Source organism: Lactuca saligna, chromosome 1 (genome assembly GCF_052625555.1).
Source record: "Lactuca saligna cultivar CGN05327 chromosome 1, ASM5262555v1, whole genome shotgun sequence".
NCBI lineage: Eukaryota > Viridiplantae > Streptophyta > Magnoliopsida > Asterales > Asteraceae > Lactuca > Lactuca saligna.
In genome coordinates this window covers 15,872,876-15,882,239 of record NC_136417.1, presented here as the reverse complement: position 1 = coordinate 15,882,239, position 9,364 = coordinate 15,872,876, and the positions used below count along the sequence as shown (strand labels likewise).

The 9,364-nt window shown below is 37.9% G+C and overlaps 1 protein-coding gene and 1 pseudogene across 3 annotated transcripts; one reads left to right on the top strand and one right to left on the bottom strand.

The window, feature by feature from the left end:
* Positions 1-3,977: 3,977 nt before the first annotated feature.
* Positions 3,978-6,298, top strand: LOC145018436 (strychnine-10-hydroxylase-like). Its single transcript, XM_078976352.1, has 2 exons — positions 3,978-4,936; positions 5,456-6,298. The coding sequence occupies exons 1-2, from the start codon at positions 3,998-4,000 to the stop codon at positions 6,080-6,082; spliced, it is 1,566 nt and encodes a 521-aa protein (XP_078832478.1). The 5' UTR covers positions 3,978-3,997; the 3' UTR covers positions 6,083-6,298.
* Positions 6,299-7,037: 739 nt separating this feature from the next.
* On the bottom strand, positions 7,038-9,009 carry LOC145018309 (protein JINGUBANG pseudogene; annotated as a pseudogene). Of its 2 annotated transcripts, XR_013666990.1 has the most exons (2): positions 7,440-9,009; positions 7,038-7,277 (listed from the first exon to the last, which is right to left on the bottom strand). The product of XR_013666990.1 is annotated as a protein JINGUBANG pseudogene, transcript variant X2 (transcript). The 2 variants fall into 2 exon arrangements; XR_013666961.1 differs by lacking the exon at positions 7,038-7,277 and having other exon boundaries at positions 7,416-9,009.
* Between the last annotated feature and the right edge of the window lie 355 nt (positions 9,010-9,364).

The following is a 9,364-nucleotide window of genomic DNA, read 5'->3' as shown; positions in this document are numbered from 1 at the left end:
TATGCCTTCTATGTTTTGACCCTCATTTCCTCCACCACCCACATTATGACTAACCATAGTGTTTTGTTCAAAGTTCGTAAATAATTCATCTTCAATATCGTATTTCCTTATAAAATTATGGACCGCAACACAAGAAATGATTATGTCTCTTTGCACTGGAAAAGGATAAGGAGCCATTTGTTTTAAAATTGGAAATCTCGCCTTCAATACACCATAAGCACGTTCAATGTAATTTCTAAGTTGTGCATGAGCATGATTGAACATTTCTTCCTTAGTCAAAGCTCTGTTTCTTCGAAAATCGGCTAACCAATACCTAGTATTGCGGTAGGGAGCCATAAATCCACGGGTGTTGGTGTATGCGGCATCACAAAGGTAATATTTATCTGTAGATGCATGACAAATTTATCATATAAATAATATAGATAATAAAACGTATAGTAAAGTTACAAACCTGGTGGAGGGAATGGAAATCCGGAAGTTGGGTTAAATGCAACTTCTTTCAAAACTTTACAATCATGTGCTATGCCCTCCCATCCAGCCCATACAAAGGTGAATATCATATCAAAATTACAAATTCCAATTACATTTTGATAACATTCACCTTTTTCTCTTCCCCTATAACGAGTTTGTTGATCAACAGGCACAACTGCATGTACAAGTGTTCCATCTAGTGCACCTATTGCTCCGGGAAATATTTGCATTAGCCGTCTATGTCGTTCTGAGGTATTTGTTGTTGAATTAGACGAGGTTGGTACTATAATTTCTCGTGCAAAACATATCATTGCACGTAAGACCTCATGAAAACATTGATGAATCGTTTGTGTGGAGTGATGAAATCTTTCTTTAACGGCTCGAAAACGTTCATTATGTCCTATAACATGTAAAAACATAGCCATCTTCTCTTCAACGCTTATCGTCCTACTAGATTGCAACCAATTTCTTTGTGTAAAGTGATTGCATAATAGTACAAATGCATCTTGTGAAAGACGTATCATATCGTAGCATTGTATAGGACATCCGTGTATCAAATCTTGCGTATACACATATCCCTTTGCTACCTGTTCGCTAGCTCTTATTCTTTTAATTATTCTTTGCCTTTGTCGGACCAACATCAACCAATACCACGAGAATATAAGAAAATATAAAAAGTCACCTTCTTTATCCATGTGTCCTGTTAGATGTCAAATACAAATTACATTTTAATCAATAACATAACAATCAATAACATAACAATCCATAACATAACAATCAATAACATAACAATCCATAACATAACAAATCGTAACATGTAAATACGAAAAACATAACATTCCATAACATATAAATTCATATAACATAACCGCACCTAAGAAAAACAATCCATAACATAATTAAACCATAGAATACTAATGTCTAACAATGAACCATAACATACTAAAGTCAAACATAACATGTAAATACTAAAGTCAACCAACTAATCCAAACTTTTTTCCTGCATTTGTTACCCACGACTCACAAGTTGACAAGTTAAGACGCAACCAAATTTTCCTATTACCAGCACTTTCAGCAAATAACATAAGAGCAGTGGTGTATTTCGGATCATATTCTCCCCACTCCAAGCTTGTCAACTTCGCCATACAAGCATCCATCTCCTTGTCAAGATTATTTGCTTCAGTGAATGCTTGTGCAGCCTTGATAATCTCTTTTCCAACTTCTTTCAACTCATCATCAAGTGTGGTTTCTTTAGGACCATTTCGTTTGCCCCCCTTGTTTTTTGTCCGCCCAGATGATTCCTCACTAGTAGGTTGAGGTACTGTTGAGCTTGGGGTATCTGCATGAGGTGCTGGCTCATCCATCTCTGTATCCTCAAAATCATGTGTACTGAAGGTTTCATTGGGATGAGGTAATGTCGAAGATGGCCCCCAACTGTGAACACCGATCGAGGTCGCCCCATCAAATAGTTGGGTACAAAGTTCAGGGCAAGGGAGGGGTGCATTTCTCAGCTTATCTACGTACTTGTTCAACTGTTTAACAAATTTAATAAATATTATTAAAGTAGTAAAAAAATAATATACTTTAAAAAATATGTATATATGTACCTTCGCTTCCGCTTCCCATTCTTCATTAGTCATGTTAAAAGAATTCGTAACGGGATTATAAATATTTCCTGTTTTGTTTTTAAGTTTTAACCACACTGCATATTTTGCTTTTAAATAGTCATATCGGTTTTTCATTTGTTTTTTGTCGACAATAAAATTATGATCTGTTTTCAATTTCTCCGCGACCACAGCCCATGAGCTTGCTTTTAGTCCGCAACCCTCCCGGCCATTTCTTGTTAATTCTTGTATACATGCTTCTAAAAAATTTTGTCCACCAATTCCGACTTCCAACTAACCCTAATTCTTTTGTCTGCTATATCTATTGTAAAAAGAAAAAAAAAATCTAATCATCCACATAACACACATTTACAAACACTATTTGCTTGATGTCAATAAGATAAAATATATATTTTTTTTGTTTAACCTAAAGTTAATACAACTTGAAGACAATACTTGGGAGATATCATATACACAGTACATAACTTGAAGACAAGATCTCATATATCAGTTTGGTAATACACATACACCTATGTAACAAATTCTAATCATTCTCTTGAGCATTTTGATCTTACACACATATGCACATAAACATATCATATACACACACAGTAAACAATTCATTCGATTTAACAACTATATAAGGGGCTGTGATTTCACACATTAGTTCATACAAATTTCATACACAAGCAATTCATTCCTTCATATAGATAAAATCAGATTTCATAAACAATTTGACAGCAAACACTAATTTGACAGCAAAGATTGGTAATACACATACACCTATGCCAACCCTTTGTTCTAATTGAATCCAAAAATAATGAAAGAAGTAATTTCAAACACTAATTTCATAATGAAATCATCAATTTGACAGCAACTTTTGTGATTTCAGAAAAAAAAAAAAAAAAAAAAGGCACGAACTAGCGTACCTACAGTCGATCTGCTCACAGGGGGTGTTACTTCGCCGGACAGGAGGTTCGCCGGAAGCTGGAGGTAATCGTCGATTTGTCAGCAAACATTGAAGGGGCTTTGTGATTTCAGAAAAAAAAAAGCACGAACAAGCGTACCTGAAGTCGATCTCCTCACCGGGGCTATTACTTCGTCGGCGCCGGAGCTGTCACTTCGTTGGTGCAGGAGGTTCGCCGGAAGCCGGAGGGAATCGTCGATGGAGCTGTTGCTGCGTTGCGCTGAATTTTGAAGGAAAAGGAAGAATAGCGGCGATTTGTGTTAGGGCGCAGGAGAAGAAAAATCTTGGTCAGCCTCTTTTTTTTTTTGGACCGAGTCAGCTCCTTGGTCATTGATTACTTACCGAGTCATCCACAATGGAAGCCCATCAAACAGTCTGACTACTGACCGGGTCAGCAGTCAGTTCTGACCAGACTGGGTAAGTGCAAATCAAACGACCCCTAAGTGAGATGTCTTGGAGGTGTTGTGATGTTGGCATATTTGTTTGAACATCATGGTATGTTGTGGGAGGCGATTGGATTTATTGTTGTTTTTTAATATATATCGTTGTATTAGATTATAATTTTTTTTTTGCTTAGTAACATACCGTGAAGAAAAAATGTCGAATAAAGTGCCGAAAAAACATACTCATCATAAAATGTTACCACGTATATTTTTTAATTGAAAAAAACAGCTTATCTCCAAATCTTCAATATACAAATAATATGATATTAATATATTTTAGTCGAAGATTAAGATTTAAGATTAAAATCGTCAATGGACGATTTGATTGACTAAGTGGAGAGGCATATAGATTTGACCATACCTTACATGACATTGTTGACTAGTACCATTTTAAAAAGGAATTTTAATTCCCATCCAAATAATTTTCTTTTAATAAATTAGCCCTCCATTAAACGGAACCCTCGTCTCCTATAAATACTTTGATCGCACTATAGAACTGAACACCATAAACCATGTCTTTCCCTGCGATATTTACAGTACTTGCTGGCATCTTCTCTCTTATATTATTCCTCCGTTTCGTCTTTACGAGAAACACCGGAGATGTGAAAGCACCTCCGCGAGCAGCGGGAGCGTTGCCAATAATCGGGCACCTTCATCTTCTTAGCGGCGAAGGTGGGCTGCCGCACAGAGTACTTGCATCCCTGGGCAAAAAGTACGGACCAATCTTCACTCTAAATCTTGGTGCTCATGAAGCTCTGGTAGTCAACAGTGCAGAAATGGCGAGAGAGTGCTACACCACCAACGACAAGTCGTTTGCAGACAGACCCAGATCAGCCGCAGTTGAACTGCTCGGCTACAATTTTGCAAGCTTTGGATTCGTTCCTTATGGCCCTTACTGGCGAGGCTTGAGAAAGATAGCCGTGCTTGATCTCCTTTCGCCAAGCCGTCTTCGGATGCTTTCACATGTTCGGACCTCGGAAGTGAAATTCTTGATGAGCGATTTATATAAAGTTTGGGCGCAAGGCAAAGGGTCTTCGGGAAAGGTAGTCGTCGAAGAAATGGAGAAACGGTTTGAGACGTTGGTATTTAATGTGGTTCTTAGGATGATAGCAGGGAGACGATATACGACTGGTGATAAAGAAGGTGATCATGTGAAGAACACTATCAAGGATTACGTCCATGAACTGGGGACAGTGGTGGTTGGTGATGTCATTCCTTGGTTACGTTGGTTGGATTTCAGATTCCACAGAAAGGTAAAGAAAACCGCTGAAGAATACGATGTTATTATGGAAGATTGGTTAAGGGAGCAGAGAGAAAAAATGAGTTCTGGGAAGCCTGTTGATCCGAAAGACGAAGTTTTTGTAGCATCATTGCTGACCCGTTTAAATAGCGAACAAGACAAGGATCTTTCCGTATTCGATAAAGGAACAATTGTGAAAGCTACATGCTCGGTAAGTCTTTCTTGACATATACATACATAGGGAAAATGATTTACAAGCCAACCAAGTTTCCAAAATATTCAAAAAACTCCAATCATGTTTTGTCTGTAAAAAAAAACCCAACAAATTTAACATTTTGTCTAAAAAGCCCAATTAAGTTACACTTTTCTGAAAGTCAAATAAGATAAATAGATGACGTGACTTATTACCGTATCGGGAAAATGACTTGTTACACAAACAAAGTTTCCAAAACGTTTAAAAACTCCAATCATGTTTTGACTGTTCAAAAAAAACCCAATGAACTTAAACAAAACAAAATTGGGATTTTTTGGATGGTTTGGAACTTTGCTGGACTTTTTAGACAAAAAGTTAAGTTCGTTGGGTTTTTTTAAACAGACAAAACATGATCGGAATTTTTTGAATAATTTGGAAATTTTCTTGGGCTTTTAAGTCATTTTCCCTACATACATAATATATAAAAGTTGATGTCTTAAATGACTAATTTGTTGGTTTGTACATGTGTATGATCAGACGATTATAGGAGGTGCAGCAGACACAACAACGGTGGCTCTAACATGGACTCTAGCTTTGCTGGTGAATCACCCTGAGGTGCTAAAAAAAGCCCACGAAGAAATCGAGACACATGTTGGAAGGGAGAGAGTTGTGGAAGAATCAGATTTGAAGAACTTAATCTACCTTAACGCCGTCATCAAGGAATCACTGCGTTTATACCCACCGGGTGCGATCATTGCTCCTCACCAGACCGTTGAAGACTGCATTGTGGCGGGTTACAAAGTTAAGAAAGGGACGAGACTGATGGTCAACCTGTGGAACATCCAACGTGATCCGGAGTTCTGGCCACAACCGGAGGAGTATAAACCTGACAGATTCTTGACGACTCAGAAGGACATTGACGTTTGGGGTCAGTCGTATGAGTTCTTTCCATTCAGCAGCGGAAGAAGAACATGTCCTGGAATAGGATTAGCGGTTCAGTCTATGCAATTGACACTCGCCACCTTATTGCAAGGCTTTGATTTTGAAACTCCAACCGGAGAACCGACTGATATGAGCGAACACTACCCAGGGATGATAACGTCTAAAGCAACTCCGCTTAGCGTTCTCATCTCACCTCGATTAGCACCCGAGTTTTACAACTAAGCTAGTTTGGTAAACTCTGGTTCGCAAATGTGTTTTCAACAACACACTTCTTTCTACGTTGGTAATAATGAATTAATGGCACGAGTTTCCCTTTTGTTCTTGCAAGGAAGCTTGTGATCGTGTGTCATAAATCTACATATATAGGTATATTGGTATTTTATTTTTGTGAAATGGAATGTAATACTCGAATTATAATTAAACCGTTAAACTTTGTTATTTTGAGTTTTCTAAATTTTAAAATCTTCCCTGGTGATAGCAAAGTTTATTCCTTGATGTTTTGATATAGTACTGTTTCGATAAGTTCAAATATTTGTTTGATGTATTGATTTCTTATTTTTATTTGAATCGACATTTTTGGTACTTTTATTTAAGGAAGCAAGATAAAGTATAATGAAGAAAGAAGTATAAAATGTTGTGAGAATTTCACTATTAAAGAAGTTCTTAAACCCAAAATCCTTACCTTATTTATGAAAAGTTATAACTTTATTATTTTGATTAAAAAAATATATGACAAAAAATCATGAATATTTTTTACATAAAAAGACAACAAAACAGCCATCATTTACATATTTAGAATCTTGGATTTCATTTGGTATCTCCAGTACATAAAAATGGTTAAATGTTGGTTTTGTTTTCCAATTACGAGTTTCAATCTTGTCAAAATGTTGCTTGATTTGTTAATTTCCCGTTTTAATATCAATCAATATTTTAAGTTACGTTTTTTTGTATAGAAAGGTGGGAATAAATCATGTGCGAGCTCAATAAGAAATATGTAATGTGAGATAATTGTAATGAAGCAATATCCAAGCTCTCTATTTTCGAGTCATTTTCTGCATTGCTTTTCTTCTTTCCTTATTCTTTCATTTGACATATTAGTTAGATTGGTAAGGACAATTAGGAGTCTTAATTAGATTTTCAAATTTCAATTAAAAAAAAACCCTTAGAAAGATGGATAGACTCAACATCCATAGATACATGAGACTATATAGCCAACATTACTGGACACTAAAGCTAGCATATGAATCATCTTTTGCATTCAAATGACATAAATATCAATCATGTTCATCATCAACTCTGTCTCCAATTTCTTGATTTAGGCTTTTGGTAGTGAACTGACACAGGCATAACAATAAGTCTTGAAATGGGATTCCAAGCAGCAAAGTGCTCACGGTAGCATTACTCATGAAAGATATACCTAAACGAGCTCAAATATCAGAAATTAAACAACAATTAAGGGTGGGTTTTTTTGAAATATAACTATAATAATCGATGTTACGATGAAATCGTACCATTTGAATTTTGAAACTAATTCTATCGAATTATGATAAACGGATTAAAAAAGATTTTTAGTACGCACTTATATATAAATATCGAGTAAAGATCCACATTCCCCACTACTAAAACCTCATCTCAGCGTCTAAAACGAAATCAGAATCAATCTTCTAAGATCCAAATAACTACAACACGGCAAACTCCTTCAAAGATGGCATCGTTACCATTTGTTGCGTCTCCGGTGGCTTCTCCGACACATTCCATACTTTCACTGATTTATCCAAACTGCCACTATAAACCACCAATTTTCCGTCGCCGGAGCTCGACCCATCCTCCCTCTCCACCGCCAGACACTTCACCGGTCCGGTATGCCCCGTCAGCACCGACAAACAATTATGGACGTTCCCTTCTCTCTTCCACACGCATATCGTTTTATCAGCTGAGCCGCTTAACAGGAGATTTCCGGCGGATGCGAGGCAAAGCACCGCCAACTTATGGCCCTTGAGAAAACCGCCGTGAGATAACTGTTTTTCCCACTCCCAGAAGTTAACCAACCCGTCGGACAAACCACAGTACACAATGGAACCATTTTTCGACACCGCTAACGCCGTCACTGCGCATTCTTGATTCAAAAGCGTCTCCACATGATGATGCTTCATCGTTTTCCCCTTCCCTTCGCGTTTCCAGACTTTCACAGTCCCGTCCGCCGATCCGGTGAACACCAGGCCGGATTTCGTGCTGATGACGGAGTTCACAGCGTCGTCGTGCGCCTTCACTGACTCTAAACATTTCGATTTCGATGTTTGCCAAACTTTGAACGTTCGATCCCACGAAGCTGAGTATAAAAGACCTTCTCCCTCTTCGATGCTAAGACAAGAAATTGCATCGCAGTGTTTGATCCAGAGCGTGGTGCATTTACGCTTCACTTCCACGTAATTCTTCGGCCTCATCGACGTCTTCAACACGTCGAAAAACGTCGGGAATGTACTGATGCGTTTATGGTTCCTGGGATTCTTTCGGTTCTTCTTCCAAACACGAACCCTCCCATCTTGATGTCCGGTGAAGATCTTATCGCCGGATAAAATAATAGCCTTCACCAACCCACTGTTGGATTTAAACGCTGTATACTCCTTCATGTTCCTCCACACACGGATGTTCTTGCTGTCGGATCCGGTGTAAAGTAAATCACCGGTGGCTGCAAGTGAATAAATGTGGCCTTCCTCCCGGACAATAGACCCAACGAAATCATTCTTTTGATGACCGGAGCTGTCGGCGGCACCACTTAACCAAGGAGATGACTGGAAAGGAGAAGTCTGGTTCCAGGGTGACATCGTAATAGGTGAAGCATCACAGCTTATACGGTTGGGTTCATAGGCGGAGGCGTCGCTGCGACGGTTGTTACAGCCGTCGTCGTCGTCGTTAGCCGGGAAATTAAAATCAGTGGAGAGGTTAGGATCAGAATTGTGCACGGCGTTGTTGCTGATTTTTGGAGGTAAGGAAGGGGTTTTTTCCCTCAACGACGACATTTTAATTCTCCTTTCGTCTTCCGGCATTCAAGATTGAATTCCAAGAATTTGTTAATGATGAAATATAACGGAAGAACGAAAAAGAAAGAAAGAGTAGTGGTGGGGGGAAAAGTGAGAAAATTTGGTGAGATGAACTATAAATAGAAATAATTTAAGTTGGAGGGGTAAATGGTGAAGGAGATGATGCCACGTGGGGTTAAAAAGTAAATATTTGTGTGAGGAGGGAATTTCGGGGCTCCTTACATTCTCTTTTGGGTAATTTTATTTTTGTCTGCCTTTTGATCAAAGATCTAACTAATGAAACGTTGTGCCTTTGAAACAATCATTATTCATTACTACTTCGATTATTTTCACCTTAAAAAACCATTAAAGATTATTACTAATGTAATAAGATTCAACTAGTGGTTTATCTCAGGGTTATGGGGAAATATTAATCTTAAATTTAGCGAAGTTTGAGGTTTTACAATAATCAATATAGATTAAT